Below are 20,834 nucleotides of genomic sequence, written 5' to 3' on the forward strand. Positions count from 1 at the left end.
TCTTCTAATAGTCAAATTCAAAGTAGGCTTCAAATTGTGGCAACCTAACCAAGAGTCCTGTACTGCCAGTGTTAAAACATCTCTTCCATTGGCTTCCATGACACCAACCTTTTCTCTTTTTATTTCATTTCTCTCTGGCTGCACTTCCTCAGTTTTCTTTGCAGGTTTGCTTCTACCAAAGTCTTTACCTTTTGGAGTTTCTCAAGGTTAGGTTCTAAATCCTCTCACTACTCTATTTTCCCTAGTCAGTCTCAGTAACACTTCTGGCTTCAATTTTCTACCTATATGCCAATGACTTTTAACTTATATCTCCAGAGCAGACCTTAATTTCTGACTACTCAACTTTGTAAGGAGGCTGAATTATTGTGCAAACTGCAACAATTGACATATTATCATTGAGTCAAGGATTTTTTTATTTGTTTAGTTGTTTTTGTTTTGCTTTGTTTTTAGCCTCTGTCTTAAAGACAGTGTTGTTAAAGGGAAAAAGTTAGATCTGAGGAGAAGAGTATAAATGATGATGATAGGTAGTATGGGGGTTGACCTTTCAAGGAATCTTCTGGGGACCATAAGACAGCGATTGGTTTCCTACTGCATGCACCATCGATACACTCTACATTACATACACTTTCTCCAATAGCATTCTGTTTATAGCCTCTGAACTCTTCCAATCAGCAGGGTGAAAGAATCTTTTCAAAGGGAATTAAATGCACCAGAACACAGTGCCCCAAACTCAGGAGGTGTTTAATAAATAGTTGCTGAATGGAATGCTGGGAAAAGTCTTCTTTTATGTCAAAAACTATGATAAAATGATGTCAGAAGGAAATTTTCTCACTAAATCTTTAGTTTAATAGTTATTTCCAAATGTTATTTATCATTATATACAGTCCTGTGTACAGGAGGAAAGCATGGACTTTCTAACTGTTAATGTTATATAAAATGCTTTTATTGTCTGTAGTAGATATTGCAATTAATACCTGAATTTACTTGTAACTTTTTACAATTTCATCCTTCAAGTTAACAGAATAAAGTTGACTTTTTAGGTGTTAACAATTATGTGAGTTTCAATACATGTATAGATTTATGTAACCAACACTACAATCAGAATACAAAACAGTTTCTTCACCCCTACAACTCCTTCCTGCTGCTTTATAGTCACAATCTCTTCATATTCCCAGTCCCTGGCAACTGCTGATCTGTTTTTTGCTCCTATCATTTTGCCTTTTTCAGTATGTAACGTAAATGAAATAATATTCTGTGGTATGGATGCCCCCAAATTTGCTATTCTTTCTCACATGATTTCTCACTTGTTAAAGCAGGTATTACCTATTTTTATTGGAATTTAGAATTGTTTACTGACATAGACTGTTTTAAAGAAAGGTTTTCCTATTTTTTGTTGTTGTTGTTGTTGTTGAACAAAATGTAAATCTGAGTACACTTTTACTTACAAAGTAAGAGTGATGGCCAACTCTTCTCTGAATTAAATCAAGAATTTATATGGCCATTTCATCCCATAACTATAAAAGAATTGTTTACAAAAATTTTAACTACATCAGTTCTAGAGAAAAATATCATTTTTCTAGAACACTCCAGGAATTCAATTTATTAAATATTCTGGGTACGTTAAGTAGCCTGTGCATTTACATAGGTTGATCAGTTTTCCAATAATTAGAATACAGTAAAGCTAACTTATTGTTGATATGCTACTGAATATAACTGTCCTTTTCAGAAGGTTTAGGAAATACCATAAGATCTTAAATAGAGTTTTCTTTGCTAGATTATCATTATATCCTATGTATAGAAGAAAAGTATGGACTTTCTAGCTGTTTATAGTATAGAAAATTCTTTTATTGTCTATATTATATGTTCCAATTAATACCTGAATGCTACCTAACATTGACACCTAGGAACACCCCCCCAAAAAAAGCCTTAAAGTTTAATTTTTTTTTCTTCAGTGAAAGGAGGGGAGGCAGAGACAGACTTCCGCATGCACTCCGACCAGGATCCACACAGAAAGCCCACTCTGGGGTGATGCTTTGCCCATCTAGGGCATTGCTCTGTTGCTCAGCAACTGAATTCTTCTTAACACCTGAGGTGGTGGTGATGGAGCCATCCTTAGCACCTAGGGCCAGCTCACTCCAATCATGCCTCTGCTGCAGGAGGGGAAGAGAGAGATAGAGAGAAGCAAGAGAGGGTGGGGTGGAAAAGCAGATGGGTGCTTCTCCTGTGTGCCCTGGCCTCGAATTGAACCTGGGACATCCACACGCTGGGCCAACACTCTACCACTAAGCCAACCATCCAGTGCCTAAAATTATTTTAAGTTCTTTGAATTTTAACCTTTTGGCAGGAAGAGTTATTGAAGTATTTGAATTAGAAAGTGGCCCAATCAAAGAGCATTTTTAGAGATGTGACAGTGGTAGACTGGGCAGATTGATGGTGGGGAGAGCAGTTAGGCTTCCGAGTAGACTGTATAGTATGAGTAAGCTGGTGACAGTGAGATCAGAAATGGAAGTACAAAGCAAGAGCTACTTTGAATGAAGAAATTATGTTCTCACTGACAAGAGATTAAATTGGATAGTAAGCCAGGATGGTTCTGAGACTGGAAAAAAATGGTAAAAATATAGAAATAAGTTGATTAGGGAGTATGAGATTGAAAATGAGGCAGTCAAATATAATGGTATTGGTCATTGATGATCTGGACAAAAAAGCAGTGTCAGTGAAAAGAGGGGACTGAAAACTACCTTTAAAATAAGATATTTTGCCTTGAATTATTCATGTACATAGGAAAGCAAATGGATACTGGATTTACACGTTTGTTCTATTTCTTGAACTTATATTGCAAAAAGGAAACAGGTCCTTACAAATCTTCATATGCTGATCCTTGTTTTTCCCAGTAAATACTTTGTGGCAACAAAACTCAAATGGATGAATTTACATTTTTATTTTTTGTTGTAAAAAACAGTGTTCTATTTTTAGATAAGAGTACATGTTTATGTATAAAATGATGTATAAAGTAAAATTTCTTGGAGTTCAGTAGACATCTTCTGGCACCCATTTTAAGTGAGCTTTTAGGATTTTGAACATTAAATATTATTTGCATATTCCATTTCTACTTACATAATATAGTGGATTTATTTATTTTGTTTCATAATTCTTATGCAATATAGTATTGATTTACTGAAAATTTGTACATTTTTAGTATATCTCTCAAATGTTACCATTTTGTAAATGTTTCATTATTTTTAGAATTTCTTTCTATAATAGATCTATGATTTTATGTTCATTCCTCTTTTTTGCAGATGATGTAAACCAGTATAATTTACTGAAAAAGTCAGAAACATTGTAGTAATAATTTCAAGCCTTCCTTTTAACTATTTTAAGATGTTTTAGATAAAATAGTGTATAGTTTATTTAATCTTTCAATTGACAAGTGCACAATTTTTTTTCATGTAAATTTGTGAGGTTTACAGATCAAAATTTATTTTCTATATGTCTTCTTAAGAGCCATAGGTGGAATTTATAAGTGGAGGTTATAAATTTTACTTAGAATTATTTAGAATGTATCAATGAAAAAGAATAAAATTTCATGGAACCTAAGGAAATAATTCATGTAACATTTAAAGCTTAAAAAGCTTAAGGAAATGGGGTAGGTAATAACATGTTTTCAGTCTGGTATATATTTCTTCTCATTTTATCTGTTTAATAAATGTTACATTGTTGATCTACTGCATAGATCCTAGAGTCATGAGATTTAGGTTTTTAGCCCTATTTTATAATGTATTTATATTTTTAATTTTTTGCAGATGACTCTTCTTGTACTATATTTTTTTCTATACACAAATTTGAGATGTTGGTTTTGACCTTGTAGTCAAAACAACTCTAAAATATTATAAAGTTATTGTTTATAATTCAGATGAGAAAAAATATATGAAAGCACCTTATAGTTCACAACTACATATATTGATATACAGTGACATTATTGTAATTTCATTATACTTCCCTAGCTGTATGTTTATCATATAATTTACATTTTAAATATAGGAGCCAAGATACTTTCTATATTATGCAGTAACATACCTCAGTAATTAAATTAGGCACCAGTTATTGAGATCTAGAATAAGCCTTGATACTAGACCCTGTCATAACCAGGTAGCTTTTTTTTTTTTTTTTTTTTTTTTTTTTTTTTTTTTTTACAGAGACAGAGAGAGAGTCAGAGAGAGGGATAGATAGGGACAGACAGACAGGAACGGAGAGAGATGAGAAGCATCAATCATTAATTTTTGGTTGCGACACCTTAGTTGTTCATTGATTGCCCTCTCATATGTGCTTGACCGTGGGACTACAGTAGACCGAGTAACCCCTTGCTGGAGCCAGCAACCTTGGGTCCAAGCCAGTAAGCTTTTGCTCAAACCAGATGAGTCCGCGCTCAAGCTGGTGACCTTGGGGTTTTGAACCTGGGTTCTCTGCATCCCAGTCTGATGCTCTGTCCACTTCGCCACCACCTGGTCAGGCTGGCTTTTAAGATTAACTTTTTTCCTCTCTTAACTGCTACATAATGTTATGGGATTTTACTTCACTGCGCACACTTCTTCTAACCTCATCTCTGCTTTCTCTACTTACTTAGGATTACTTCTTTGTCATAATTCAAGCTGGGTTGTAGCCCATTATGGCCTCTCATCTTTTCGTTTTTGTAAATTACTTCATTTTCTTGGTATTCCTTACTATAGAATCTGGAGAGAAGTAATCTGGCTAGTTTAGTTCATTCATTTGTATGAGGACATTTTATAGGTTATTGAAACTAACCTATCCTATAGCCTAGCCAATTACTTCTGAAGTGCCCCAAATAATCTTGAAAAATGTATTCAATTTGGATTTCCACTCTTGGATTTAGGCCAAATCCAAAAGATAGTGGATTCAGAAGTGCATTGCAGGTGAGAAAATAAAGATAAGGGGCTCAACTCTGAAGGGAAAATGGACTATTGGGGATCTGTGGATCAAGGAAATTAAGGAAAAGTGTTGTTTTTGTTTCATTTTGTTTTTTTAAGATGCCAACAGTTTGAACAAAAAGTCAGTGAATAGGAAATCATTGAACTAAAGAAAGCTTTTAATTTTTTAATTGTTAGAGTAGTGTTAAGGTGACAAAAGATGGGATTTCAGAACACAGGGAAGTCGATTATTCTTATATAAGAATAAAGATACCTCTTCCTCTGTGATGGGGTTAAAGAAGGAAGGAGGAGTGGGATGCAGATAAGTTTGGATCTAGGGGTACCTGACCATTAACTCACTTTATGAAACTGGCAACAAATAGAACTGCTGAGAAGAGAGGTAAAGATTTTCGGATGTGAGGGCGATCTGGCTGCGACATCTGTCACCCCATTGATCACCAGGGTTGATTCAGCTGATCTGACTGGCTAGGCGTGTGTCCCCTTCCTCCCTTACCGCTCCACGTGTGTCCCTCCCAAAGCTGCGTGTTCGGTCGAGGAGGACGACCTTCCCCGCTAGAGGAGAGGACCGTTCTTCGGTCAAGGGTATACGAGTAGCTGCGCTCCCCTGCTAGAATCTCCAAACAAGTCTCAAGATTTTCAATAATTACTCAGGAAAATCCAAATAGGGATGTAACAATTAGGAATATGATGAAGTGATTCCCTACCCCCTTCCCTCGCAGCACATATGTATATCTAGAAAAGGTAGATGATTAAACTAGTTCAGAGTTGAAATAGACTGGACTTGTAGCTTGGTTGAACTTAATGTTGTTTTATATTTTCTATTTGTTTGGTTCAACAGTCGTTGTTGTTGTTTTTTAATTCTGGTGTTCCACATTTTTTCTTTTGCAGGTCTTGATGACTGTTTGCAGCAGTATATTAAGAACTTTGAGAGGGAGAAGATAAGTGGGGACCAGCTGCTGCGCATTACACATCAGGAGCTGGAAGACCTGGGCGTCAGCCGCATCGGCCATCAGGAACTGATCCTGGAAGCAGTTGACCTTCTGTGTGCACTGGTAAGGTTGTGAAACTGGAGGGAAGGGAAACCTGTTCTCTTGTTTTCTTTCCTTTCAAAATTATTTCTCCTTTTTTATTTTCTGTTTCCTTCATCCTTTCCTTCTGTTTTTAAAACTATTTTTAAATTTTTTTCATTGATTTTTTTAGATTGACACTAGTTAACATAAATATGCAGGTTTCAGGTGCCCAATTCCACAACACATCTCTGTACACCATATTGTGTGTTCATTCCCCCAACTCAAGTCTTCATCCATCATTTATCCGCCCATACCCTTCTCTACTCCCAACCTCAACAATCCCCATGTGTCCAGGAGTTTTTATACAAGTAGAAAAATTCCCCTAACTCTCAAACAACTGGGTCTGGTATTTTCCTCCTCCATTGAATTTGGTATATTATACAGTGCCAGATTACAAATTGGAGAGGTTATTTTGTGTGTATGTGTGACAAAGACAGAGAGAGAGACAGAGAAAGGGACAGATAGTGACAGACAAGGAGGAAGGGAGACAGATGAGAAGCATCAGTTCTTCATTGCAGCTCCTTAGTTGTTCATTGATTGCTCTCTCAAATGTGCCTTGACCTGGGGGCTACAGCAGAACAAGTGACCCCTTGCTTAAGCCAGTGACCTTGGACTCAAACCAGTGACCTTGGGCTTCAAGCCAGTGACCTTTGGGCTCAAGCCAGCAACCACAGGGTCAGGTCTATGATCCCACACTCAAGTCAGTGACCCCGTGCTCAAGCCGATGAGCCTGTGCTCAAGCAAGAGACCTCGGGGTTTCAAACCTGGGTCCTCTGTGTCTCAGTCCAACCCTCTGTCCACTGCACCACTGCCTGGTCATGCTAGAGAGGTTATAACTTAGCTGATGACATTATGTTTAGATACTTGAAAAAAATTAAGTTAGAGCTCACCAAAGGAGTTTTTATAGCAGCATTTAGGATACAAAATTGTATATAGTCAACTATAAAATCCATTCTCTTCTAAAGGTTTTGATTTATGATCACAAATATTAATCCTATTTTAGAAAAATCATTCTTAAAATAATCAAATTATTTATATGTTCTTTATGTATACATCCAATGAAATGAGCAATGCCTAATTAGAGAAGAGAGTGTCAAAATAGCCCTGCAATATTCTTTTAGCACATTAGATATTCTGAGAGGAACATAGATTATTTTTGCCATGTTAGATAAAATGACAATAACCTGATTGATCTTGAATTATCCCAGATATTTGTGAGGGAGATAGAACTACAGTGAGAAAGGACACAAAGTCTTGTAATATAATAACCTGAAATTGAAATTTGGCTCAGTAAATTACTGACACTTGTGAGCAAGTAATTTCACCATAGCCTTAGTTTTTTTATTTAAAATGGAGATAATAACAGCTACCTTTTGATGGTGTTGTGAAAAGCAAATGAGACAGTGTTTGTATAATGCCTAATTCATCACCTGACACAGTAGGCATTCAGTAAACAGTAACTATTATCAAGGTGATGATGATTAATAAGAAATGAGCATATAATTAAACATAATCCAAAAACCAATTAATACACTCAGCAATGTGTGTGTCAGATATAAGATCTAGTTTCTGTCCTCTTGAAAAGCCAAGGGAAAGAGTGACATACAAAGAATCACAAGACTGTAGTATAACTACTAAAATAAAGTATGTGATAAATATTATGGGGGCAAAAAATAGTTAGCTTTGACTATTATCAAATGGTTTATATTGTAAAAGAAGTAATATTTAATAAGTAGAAGATGAATGAGCATGTGTTTGGTAGATGGAGGAACAGAGGGAAGCGTATTTCAAGTAGATAAAATAACATGGACATATGCACACAATGAAAAGCATGACTGGTGTGCATGGAAAATGGTAAACTATTTGGTGTGACAGAAGAAGTAGGTGGGAAACAGTGGCAGAAAATTAGGAATTAAAAGATACAACTGTAGAGCCAGGCTGTAAAAGTACCTTAACATCATAATTGGAGATTTGTATTTCCTAGTGTGAGCATTGGAGAACCATACAAAAATAATCAAATAATTGTATTTAAAAGGTAACTGGTGGTAATGAAAAGGATGGAATGGAGTGGGCATAATCTGAAGACAGGGGGAATAATTTGGAAATGTTTAAAATAATTTACTCAGGCTGTGAGTAGGGCTTGAACTAAGGATGCAACAGAAATAGAGAAAATCTGTTGAGTACAAGGAGTAAGATAAAGTAAGGATTTGAGAAAAATTTCAACTTTTCTAGCTTCAGAGATAGAGCAGATGATTATGTAATAATAGACATAGGGCATAGAAGCAAGAATAGTTTAGGTAGAAATACAAATTGAGTTTTGATTTTGTTGAATTTGAGACATCTCTGGGTTATCCAGAAATAGATGCTCATCAGAGAGTTGAAGATAGGAATTTGGAGTTGAGAAGCAGCTGAAGATAGAGATTTTGGAGTCTGACGAGTATAGGGATTGACTCCATAGATAGAGAGATCATCCAAGGAGGACCTATAGAATATAAAATGAACAAAGGACACAGCTTGACACTCAGGCTGAGTAGGAAGAAGGGGAGGCTGCAGAGGAGGGTTATAGAGTAGTCGAAGAAGCATGAAGATAACTGAAAAGGAGTTGTGACAAAAGCAACAAGGATTGTTATTTCCATTTAGGAACATCATAATGTCACCATATGTCACAAAAAGCTATTAAGATAAGCAAGAAAAAAAGGCCTGACTGAAAGCAGTTTCTAAGGAAGAGTAGAATCTGGAACCATAATAGTTGAATAGCACCTCCCACTTAAATATTTCAGTCTTACCTTAATTGTTATTTGCTCAAAGACACATTTCCCGATCACTCCCTGGCCCGTCTGAAATTAACCCCCCACTGTTACTCTCTTTCTTAACACTTGTGTCATCTGTAATTCTATATTCATATGTATGTTTATCAGTCTAATGTCTGTTTCTTTCACTAGACTATAAGCTATGTGGGAAAAGGGAATGTGTTTATTGAACACTTAGCATGTAGCACAAATGTCTGGCAAGAGTGGATGCTGAAGAACTATTTTATTGAAAATGGCAATGAGGGAGATTTGACATTTCTCACATGATAGTTTGAGGATCTTCTTATTTCCCTGTTCCTGAAATAAGAGAAATCAATTCAGACCAGAGCACATATGTACACTCTATCCCTTATAAGAACCAGATCATAGAAATCATGCCTGAAATAAATGAATACTTGGGGTTAGGTAAGGGTCCACAGGGATTCTGTATACTGGTCTCCAAATCTGAGTCAGAATGGCCATGAAGGTGCAATAAAATAGGCTTAGAAGTGAGTAATCTATTTGCTACATCTTTTATAACAACAATGGTTGGGTGTGTCAGAACTTGAAGTCCACAGTGCATGTCTCATAAGCAGAGCTCTGCATAGATGAACCATGCCAATGCTAGGCTCCTACACTGCCAGTTCGAAGAAGGAAAGTTTGATAATTGCAGTGTTACCTACAAAGAGTCTAGACCTGTAGGTTTTGGAGTTTGGGCCATAAACAACCTCTGCTGACCTAAACTTACTTAAAAGGATGGCATCAGAAACATATGTCTAGACCATTTAATGTTTGAGCCATGGAACTATGGTACATCCCTTCATGTACTGAGTTTTAATCCCTCTACAGTTGTGGGTTTCAGCACCTTAGTGTTATATCATTTTCCTGGGAAAACTTCATTGTGTGGTTGAGCTGTTCTAGAAGTTAACACAGAAAAATAAATTAATTAATTAAAACACTAAATTTATTATTCTGTGTTTATTCAGCAATAAATTGCTAACATTCCCCAGAGAGGTCAAATATTAAACTGCCTTTTCACTGCTTCCTAATGGTTATACATTGGCAAATTAGAAGTACAAATTTCTTCCAATTGATGCAACAGATGTTTTCCAGTGAATATAAAGCAAATTACTGAGCCATGAATTCTGACTTACTTATGCATGCCATTATAAAATCAGAGGACATGAGATCCCACATCTACAAGCTGAGGTGACTAGACCAGAAGTTCTGATATTGGAAACAGGAAACTATGTCTTGCTTCTTTGAAACTAATGCCTCAACCTGCCATTTTACTTTTCCCTTACATCTATGGTATTTATTTCTTTTATTTATTATTATTATTATTATTATTATTATTTTGTATTTTTCTGAAGCTGGAAACGGGGAGACAGTCAGACAGACTCCCGCATGCGCCCAACCGGGATCTACCTGGCACGCCCACCAGGGGGCGATGCCCTGCCCATCTGGGGCGTTGCTCTGTTGCAACCAGAACCATTCTAGCGCCTTAGGCAGAGGCCACAGAGCCATCTTCAGCGCCTGGGCCAACTTTGCTCTAATGGAGCCTTGGCTGTAGGAGGGGAAGAGAGGGACAGAGAGGAAGGAGAGGGGGAGGGGTGGAGAAGCAGATGGGCGCTTCTCCTGTGTGCCCTGGCTGGGAATCGAACCCAGGACTCCTGCACGCCAGGCCGACGCTCTACCACTGAGCCAACTGGCCAGGGCTATGGTATTTATTTCTTATTTCAACGTTTATATATTCACATCCAAACAGTGCTACCATGGGGAATACAAGGATGAAATAGGTATAGGTCTGTGCTCATAAGATGTATGCAGTCTAGTAAAAAAGACAATAGTCACTACCAATAATGTAGATTTAAAGACAGTACCTGAGGGAGTGCTGAAGGAAATGATCAACACTACTGAGGGGGCCAAGAAGTGTAGGTAGACTTTGCATTGGGATTTTGAGAATGAGTAGCTGTTCACCAGACAAAAAAGTTGGCGAAATTTTATCTAGACAGAACAAATATCACATCTAAAAACAATTATGAAAGAGTATGGGTGTTCAGAGAGAAATGAGAATTTTGATTTGGCTGGTACAGAGTGGGAAGTGATGGGGAGAAAGGCAACAAACACTTTGTACCACATTATAATCTTTGCTCAGATTTTTTGGTCTTCCAATGTGCTTCCTGTCCAGTGCTTAGCAAATAGAAGATATTAAATTAATGGCATCTAACTGAATGAAGTTCTCTGCCTTACTCTAGAGAACTTTATTTTTTTTTCTCTTGCTTACACAGGTGACAAGTTTTTGTTCCTAGTATAAAGAAGATACAGAGTAATTACCAAATTCCTTTATTTCTTTTAAGCTTTGAAATATTTTCATCTTCCTTGTCTTAAAGTTGTACCTGATGGGGAATAAATGTATGGCAACTGATGAAAACCAATGTCTATTTTGTAACTTGTTCATTCATGCAATATGTATTTATTAAGCACCAGCTATATTGTTTGTACCATGTTATTCTAGATAGAATTAAGCTGTTCATGATTTGGAGGTATATGAGCTCTTTCAAGCTATTATGCTATCATTTAATATGCTTAATAGAACTGAAATAGTATTATATTAAATATTAACAGAAATAGTAAAGCAGAAATAATATATATATCAATATGTAGTTTAATATATATCCCTTAATTTATGTTCTGACAATACACCTTTTATTGGGAAGTATAGTGAATCATTTATGACAAGATAAAAACAGTTTTCATTTCATTGTGCATGTACTTTTTATATAATAGACATTTTGCAAAAAATTTTGATGTCTGCAATTACTAGGGTTTGTTTCTTTGCAACATAATTCATCTCAATTTATTGCTTAAAAAGTTCATTAAAGCAATCTTTTTGGACGCACTCATTTGTAAAGCAAAGTATTAAAAAATCTAAACACCTGCTACTTGCTATATTCAAATGAAGAGCTCTGAATTATAGCATTGACATTGTAAAATATGTGGTGCTAATGTTGAATATTTTTAGTTGAATGTTTAGTGAGAATTTGCCACTAGTGAAGATATAGCCACCTCAATTTTCTAAAATGTTAAGCATGTTTCTTTCTTTCTTTTATGTGCTTTTGAATGCATATAATTGAAAGAAAAGAACAGTAGCAACTTAGCACCAGTTCTTAAGACTAGACAGGCTGTGTTGAATCAGTCTACAGTCACAACTGATTCCTGGTAGACATGTTATTAGTCAAATATATGAACAAATAGATAACAGTACAAAGGAAGTTGCAGAATACATTATATATCCAAGCTTTTGTTTTCTTGATGTAGTTCTTTCTATACCAATAATAATGCCTTGTTTTCCCATGCATATGCAGTGAAAAGCCAGTCTGTAATGAATAACCTGCATTTTACAAAGCTGAGGTAATACATCCCTCTGGCCAAAAGCAAAGGGTCTCTTCATTTACTTGCTGCTTCTTTACATGTAGGCAAGGGAGTGCGATTTACCAGTGACTTAGTGAGTCACAACAAACAAGCTCCTTGCATGAAAGAAATAGCAAGAATACATTTGTGTTGATGGTAATTGATTTTGAACTACTTAAAATTGAGAATTGTGATGATAGGCCCTGGCCGGTTGGCTCAGCGGTAGAGCGTCGGCCTAGCGTGCAGAGGACCGGGTTCGATTCCCGGCCAGGGCACACAGGAGAAGCGCCCATTTGCTTCTCCACCCCTCTGCCGTGCCTTCCTCTCTGTCTCTCTCTTCCCCTCCCGCAGCCAAGGCTCCATTGGAGCAAAGATGGCCCGGGCGCTGGGGATGGCTCTGTGGCCTCTGCCTCAGGCGCTAGAGTGGCTCTGGTCACAACATGGCGACACCCAGGATGGGCAGAGCATCGCCTCCTGGTGGGCAGAGCGTCGCCCCTAGTGGGCGTGCCGGTTGGATCCCAGTCGGGCGCATGCGGGAGTCTGTCTGACTGTCTTTCCCTGTTTCCAGCTTCAGAAAAATGCAAAAAAAAAAAAAAAAAGAATTGTGATGATAAAAATTTACTTGAGAGATCAATTAATCCATCCCTTCTTTTTAATATAATTTTTTATTAATTTTAATAGGGTGACATTGTTCAATCAGGGTACATAGGTTCAGAGAAAACATCTCCAGGTTATTTTGACATTTGATTATGTTGCATACCCATCACCCAAAGTCAAATTGTCTTCCATCACCTTCTATCTGGTTTTCTTTGTGCCCCTCCCCTCCCCCCACCCCTCTCCTCTCTTTCCTCCGCCCCCCCATAACCATCACCACTCTTGTCCATGTCCCTGAGTCTCATTTTTATGTCCCACCTATGTATGGAATCATATAGTTCTTAGTTTTTTCTGATTTACTTATTTCTCTCAGTATAATGTTATCAAGGTCCATCCATGTTGTTGTAAATGATCCGATGTCATCATTTCTTCTGGCTGAGTAGTATTCCATAGTGTACATGTACCACATCTTCTTTATACAATCATTTATTGAAGGGCTTTTTGGTTGTTTCCATGTCTTGGCCACTGTGAACAATGCTGCAATGAACATGGGACTGCATGTGTTTTTACGTAATGACCTAAAAACATCCCTTTTCTTATAACAGTACCATATAGATGCTTTTTATACACAGATAAGCCTCTAACCCAGTGGTAGTCAACCTGATTCCTACCACCCACTAGTGGGCGTTCCAGCTTTCATGGTTGGTGGTAGCGGAGCAACCAAATTATAAATAAAAAGATAGATTTAACTATAGTAAGTTGTTTTATAAAAATTTATTCTGCCAAACTTAGCGAAAGTCCAACATAAAGTACTTGGTAAGTAATTATTGTTATATGCTTTAACTTGCTGTAACTCTGCTTTATAAATTTTATAAAGTAAAGTTACTTCCTTACTTTATAAATCACCATTACTGTGGAACCAGTGGGCGGTTAGAAAATTTTACTACTAACAGAGATACAAAAGTGGGTGGTAGGTATAAAAAGGTTGACTACCCCTGCTCTAACCTATTTTTGTAACTCATCTAGAATTTAAGAAATGTTTTTGATGTATCAGTTTAGCTAGTTATACTTGTTAACTAGAATAAGTTTTAAGAATTCCCCTCTATTTTCTACAACATAACTTTTGTCTCTTCTTGCCTCTATATATTCCTCTGTCCACCTCATTTATCACTTCTACTACAAACAGGATATTGTTATCAGTAGGTTCCTAAGTTTGGAGGCCTTCTCAGGTTAGCCTTCTGAGTTTTGTCCAGAAGATTTTTTATTCCCTAATTCTTGAGTTGTATTAAAAATAATTTTAGTATTATCTTCAATTTTGAAGAATTCAAAGTAATTTTACTTTTCCTTCAGATTTTTATTTATAAGAAGATTTATATTATTATTTTAAAATTATTTTTACCTTTTAAAAGAAACTAGTTGGTATTAGAGAAATGCAAATCAAAACTGCAATGAGATACCACCTCACACCTGTTAGATTAGCTATTATCAACAAGACAGGTAATAGCAAATGTTGGAGAGGCTGTGGAGAAAAAGAAACCCTCATTTGCTGTTGGTGGGAATGTAAAGTAGTACAACCATTATGGAAGAAAGTATGGTGGTTCCTCAAAAAACTGAAAATAGAACTACCTTATGACCTAGCATTCCCTCTACTGGGTATATACCCCCAAAACTCAGAAACATAGATACGTAAAGATACATGCAGCCCCATGTTCATTGCAGCATTGTTCACAGTGGCCAAGACATGGAAACAACCAAATAGCCCTTTAACAGATGACTGGATAAAGAAGATGTGGCACATATACACTATGGAGCACTACTCAGCCATAAGAAATAATGACATCAGATCATTTACAACAACATGGATGGACCTTGTTGTAAATGGATAACATTATATTGCCAGGGGTCCCCAAACTACGGCCCGCGGGCTGCATGCGGCCCCCTGAGGCCATTTATCCGGCCCCTGCCGCACACCTGGAAGGGGCACCTCTTTCATTGGTGGTCAGTGAGAGGAGCATAGTTCCCATTGAAATACTGGTCAGTTTGTTGATTTAAGTTTACTTGTTTTCTATTTTAAATATTGTATTTGTTCCCATTTTGTTTTTTTACTTTAAAATAAGATATGTGTAGTGTGCATAGGGATTTGTTCATAGTTTTTTTATAGTCCAGCCCTCCAACAGTCTGAGGGACAGTGAACTGGCCCCCTGTGTAAAAAGTTTGGGGACCCCTGTTATATTCAGTGAAATAAATAAATCAGAAAAAAACCAAGAACTGCATTATTCCATACATAGATGGGACAGTAAAAGGAGACTAAGAGAGTCATGGACAAGAGTGTGGTGGTTATGGGTGGGGGGGGGGGGAGGCAGAGAAGGGAAAAGGGAGGGGGAGGGGCACAAAGAAAACTAGATAGAAGGTGACGGAGGACAATCTGATTTTGGGGGATGGTATGCAACATAATTGACAAGATAACCTGGACATGTTTTCTTTGAACATATGTACCCTGATAAATTGATGTCACCCCATTAAAATTAATAAAAATTTTAAAAAAGAAACTATTTGAGTGCTTATATAGATAAGTATAATTTAATCTTTTGTGGAGGCTAATGGTTTCAGAGTGAAACTGTTACCAGGTTTGTTGATTCAGTTTCTCTCTAATAAACTGTTAAGTTTGAACTTCTCTAAGAAATTATTCTAATTTGTTTGTTAAATATTTCCTCATTAAAATCATTAATAGACAAAAGTGGAAAATACAAACACAATTATACTTTAGGTAAAATGCTTTAACACAGAAGACTTCTGAAAATAGTTTTAAGGACTTCAGAAATATTTACATTTAGTTGATATAAATAAAATAGTTTTATCTAGTCTTTAGAAAGTATCTTTTATAAACTTATGAATGGATTTCCTTCTAAATATAGTGACAAACTGCATAACATGTCTCAAAGGTTTCACTGATAATCCATGCTCAGATACAATAGAATGTGAATAGAACGTTTTACTTGTGCAAGCCAAACCTTTTAACCTGAGAGAAGAATATTGCGATTTAAATTAAGCAGTGAAAATTTAATATACTATGATTTTTTTAAAAAAAGAAGCATATGACTCCAAAACAGAGTGTTCTTTTAATAAAAATGTAATTTCTCAGCAAAGAACTGTCAGGCTTTTATCACTATTAAATCTTTAGGGTAACATACATAACATAACAGGATATTTAATGTTTAGGCATCCGAACCCTCTCTAGTCTATCCTTTTATCTCTGAGTTCTGTCCTTTCTTAAATTCCTACGGAAAAAAAGAGCCTAAATTTCCTATGAAGTAGATACCCAGTGGTTGTTGACTTAATAATATAGCTAAATTCACATGCCATTTTGCTTCATTTGTTGTCACCAGGTGGCCTGGTTACTTGTCCCCGTTCTGAACTCTGTCTGCTCTAAGCTCTGAGCACTTTAAACAGACAAAAAAAGCTTCCTGTGCCTCAGGCCTCACTGTCATCAACTGTGAAAGGAGTCAATCAAACGGAGAATTTGTTTGGGCCTGATTGGCTATTTAACATAATTTAGGTTTTATCATTTTCTATAAAGTGGTAATACTTTTAACTTTACACAGGACAGTAACATATATGTTACTAAATAGTTTGATCAAGGCCATCCTCTGATCAGGTTAACCAGCCTTTCTTAGAGCTGTTTTACAACTCACAACTAGCTGTTTTAAAATTTAATTGTAATGTTTTTTATTTGTTTGTTTGTTTGTTGTTTTTAGCAAAAGAGAAAGAGAGAGAGACAGGGAGAGAAATGAGAAGTGTGAAGTCGCAGTTACAGCACCTTATTTCCTCATTGGTTGCTTTCTCATATATGCCTTGACTCAGGGGCTCCAGCTGAGCCAGTGCCCCCTTGCTCAAGCCAGAGACCTTGGGCTTAAGCCAGCAAGCGTGGGGTCACTTCTATGATCCCAAGTTCAGGCCGGCGGCCCCACAATCAAGCTGGTGAACCTGCGCTTAAGCCAGTGACCTTGGGGTTTCAAACCTGGGTCCTCAGCATCCCAGGTTGACACTCTATGCACTGTACCACTGCATGGTCAGGATAATTGTAATTTATGAAAACCTTCCCTAAAGTTTATGTGAGGGGATCTTATGATACTTTCCTAATGAATGTGGTAGAAAGCTTATTTGCATTTATTCTTATAATTACTTTCTGCAAGAATTTGTAAACCCTAAAGACATTTAATGTAAAATAATGAACATTACTGAAATATAAAAGTGAGACCAAGGAAAAGAAGAAAACAAATACACTTCCTAAGAACTCACTATGATTGCATTAGCTGTGTTTCAAATTTGACTGTGAGCTAATGCAACCATGACAAAAATAAAAACAAATTTAATTCTATAATTTTTATTTTAAAATGGAAAAAGTGTATTGGTTCCCTTGAGGAAACAGAGTTTTTCCTGGTACCGTATTATAAAAGAAATTTCTGATATGAATTATAGAGAGGACATGGGAAAAAGGTGTGTTACAATCTATTTCTTCCTTTTTATTGTTGAGTTGGGCTTACTTTGCTTGCTTTGAGAAAGCAGTATTTTTCCTAGTGCCTACGGTCCTATGTGTATGCTAATTTAATAACATATACTCAAAAATAATTGTTGACAATAATAAATTTCACAAGTAAATGAATAGTTTTGGGTTAAAAAAACAAAAGCACTTATGAATCCTTATAATTTTTCCATGTTCATATTCTTGCTTAATACATTTCATTATAATTTATCTGATATTTCCCCAAATCCTTACTTGACTGTGGGTTTTGCTAGACCAGGAAAATTCTATCTTACTTATTTTTAGCTTTTAAGACTAGTTCCATTACCTATACATAGTTAAAGTTCTCAGTAAATATTTTAATGAATGAATAAAATACTGACTTTAAGTATATATTTTTTCTCTCTTTTATAATTCAGAATTATGGCTTGGAAACAGAAAATCTGAAAACCCTTTCTCACAAGTTGAATGCATCTGCCAAAAATCTACAGAATTTTATAACAGGGAGGAGAAGGAGTGGCCATTATGATGGGAGAACCAGCCGAAAATTGCCAAATGACTTTCTGACTTCGGTTGTGGATCTGATTGGAGCAGCGAAGAGCCTGCTCGCCTGGTTAGACAGGTAAAATCTTCCAAATGTTTCATCAGTAATTCTCCTTGGATACTAGTACGAATATAACATTGTTGCATGTTTTCTTGTGAAAGGATGGGAGAGGTAGAGACATCCACACATACAAAAATATCTACATGCAAATACACACATAGCAATCCAGAAAGTCAATCAGTGGGGTTTCTGTTTGTATCATAGGAAGAGGAAATGTGACAAAAGCCTGAAATATATGTTATATCATACCACGGTGATCAATCAAATAAAACACCATTTAACATTTTGACCATAAAAATGAAGTATATACTTAAAGGGGGAAAAAAAAGACAACTTTGTGATAAATTCAAAATCTTCTACTGAGACTCTTTGTAATTTGCCAAAAAAAAAAACCCACAGAAAACTGAAGTTTTATTTTGATTATCTTTTAAGGAAAAGATCAGTTCCAGGCTGATTTGCCAGTTATGATGATGCTTTTTAACAGATTAAGTTTTTAAAAGGAAAGACAAAGAAGAAAATAAGAAAAAGAAATCTTTGCCATGCTAAGGCATTTGGACTTAATGCTGAAGGCAGTTGGGAACTATTTAGGGTCATTGTGTTTGTATCTGTGAATTTTGAAGATTACGAGCTATAGTGTTTGGAAAAAATAAAGAAAAGTAAGGCTAGAAGAAATGAAACCAGTTAAGAGGCTATTTTAGAAACTGATCATGTACTGTTGGAGATTCTGATGTTAATACCTCCAGCAGCTCTCAATTAATAAAGTAACCATGAGAGGGTTATCATTATTTTATGGATAGGAAAAGTAGCACTTACAGAGGTTAGGTTCAAAACCAAATTAATCAAAAAAAAAAACCCAAACAAACAAATTAACCCGTGTCGCCCCAATAAATTCAATTTTAAAAATGGCAAGTAAGTGGTGGAGCCAGGATTCAGTGCAGGTATCTGACTACAGAAGTGATCCTCTCCACTGCTGTTTATTGAGAATTTTCATTAATTACAGAAGCAACAGTGAGGATGAAAGAATGTTGGAGATATTTATGCAGATAAATAAGACTTGGTGACAAGTAAGATCGAGAGACTGAGGAAAAGGGAAATACTAAGTAAAAGGTATCTGACTTGGCTTAAACCAGCAGATGGTATGCCATTTTCAAAATAGGAGGAACAGGTTATGGACAGTACCGAGTTGAGTGCTAGGCATTATAAATTGTGATGACTGGAGAATATGTAAGTCTTTAGAAGATTGCTGCTCATAAAGATACCTGGTTGCTAGAAATTTGGTAAGAGTTAAAATATAGGTAATAATTAAAGTCATAAATATATTAATATGCTGGTCTAAGGAGAATTAGAGAGTAGATTCTTCTTACTATGCTCTGTTTATTTTCCATAACACTTAAAGTAGTTCTAACATACTACATAATTTACTAATGTATTATTCTTAATGTTTTTGTGCGACTGTTCTTTGTATGACATGCTTGACGACAGTAGGGATTTTCATCTGCTTTGTTCAGTGAAATCTCAATTCTCTAGAAGAGTTCTTAACCTATAGTGGGTAAACGATAAATATCCTTGAGTGAAGGATAAGAACTGGGATGACGGCTGAGCTCTGTGGACCCCCAAAACGGAATGATTAGAAGTTTAACAATGAAAAAAGATAGCAGGACATAACTAGAGAGGTGGGAGAGAATTAGTTGAAAGTGGTTTCATGGAAGCAAAGGCAGTAAAGAGGTTTTTTTTTGTCTTTTAAGTGAGATTTTAGTGTTTTCTTTTTTCAAATTTATTTGGATAAAACTGACATATAACATTATGTAAGTTTAAAATGTACAACATGATGGTTTGATACACATTTGTATTGCAAAGTGATTACTACAATAAGGTTAGTTAAAACATCCATCACCTCACAAAATTACCTCTGTTGTGTGTGGAGGAGGAGAACATTTAAGACGGGAGTAAAAAGTTTTAGGGGAAAAGGATGTTGTCAGAAGGGTCCAAGGACTGCTGTGAGGTTAGTTAAGATAAGGACTGGAAGCGTGTGGTAGGTTAGGGAATCAGGATATGTGACCCTACCAGCATCAATTTAGTGTGTGTACTTAACACTCATGGAAACTGGAATGCATGAATTGGTTGTGAGATAAAGTGAAAACTCCTCTTCGAAGACATTTTTTTTGTGAAATGCTTTGTTATTCAGGATAGTTTTGTATCCTATTAACTACCCTTTTTTCTATAGATTCTTAATGTTTTAGTGGTGATGGGAAAGAGAAAGGAAAATGATGAGTGCTGGTACTCTGTTTGGGAGCTAGACTTTGCTTCCTCCTCTTGCCATGGGTTGTAGGAGAATCTTAACTGCTCCTACATGTGTATACTTATCCACATACATTTCAGAAGATCTCGAAATCATCAATTTAAATGAAATAGGATTTTATCTGTAACTGTGCCAGGTGAAATGTTTAGTCTGTTTGTTTTCCAACAAACAAAGGTAGCCCAGAATTTTATTAGCAATTGTTAATGGGTTTGTATTTAACTTATATTTTATTCTTTTCAAAGAAAAAATATTTTTAGGTAGCAGCAAATGAGCAAGACAACACTCCACATGGCGTCTTGTTTCATTGGATCCTACAAACCACAGACAACAAAACACATTGATCAATGTTAGAAAAGCCAAAAACAGCAGCGTTCTCTCTGACCATTATTGTGAATCCCTGCTGAAATTTATCCTGCAGTAGCATAAAGAGCAGGGAGCTGATTAAGAGTTGAGTTTCAGTTCTGCCTCAAGCCCTGGATAACCTTGGACTTAACCTCTGCTTTTATTTTCTTTTTAGAATAAGAATACAAGATCTACAGAATTTAAAGTTCTCTTCTAAGCACTAATATTCTACAATTCATTAACCTTGTTCACAAAGC

The 20,834-nt window shown here is 36.1% G+C and overlaps 1 protein-coding gene across 4 annotated transcripts in view; it reads left to right on the forward strand.

Moving 5' to 3' along the window:
- CNKSR2 (connector enhancer of kinase suppressor of Ras 2) overlaps positions 1-20,834 on the forward strand; it is a 257,028-nt gene that overhangs the window by 41,939 nt on the left and 194,255 nt on the right. For all 4 annotated transcript variants that reach the window (XM_066357908.1, XM_066357911.1, XM_066357912.1 and 1 more), the window contains exons 2-3: positions 5,832-5,995; positions 17,752-17,954. In XM_066357908.1, coding sequence (XP_066214005.1) covers positions 5,832-5,995; positions 17,752-17,954 — 367 coding nt within the window. The remainder of the gene's footprint in view (positions 1-5,831; positions 5,996-17,751; positions 17,955-20,834) is intronic.

Source organism: Saccopteryx leptura, chromosome X (assembly GCF_036850995.1).
Source record: "Saccopteryx leptura isolate mSacLep1 chromosome X, mSacLep1_pri_phased_curated, whole genome shotgun sequence".
Classification (NCBI taxonomy): Eukaryota; Metazoa; Chordata; class Mammalia; order Chiroptera; family Emballonuridae; genus Saccopteryx; species Saccopteryx leptura.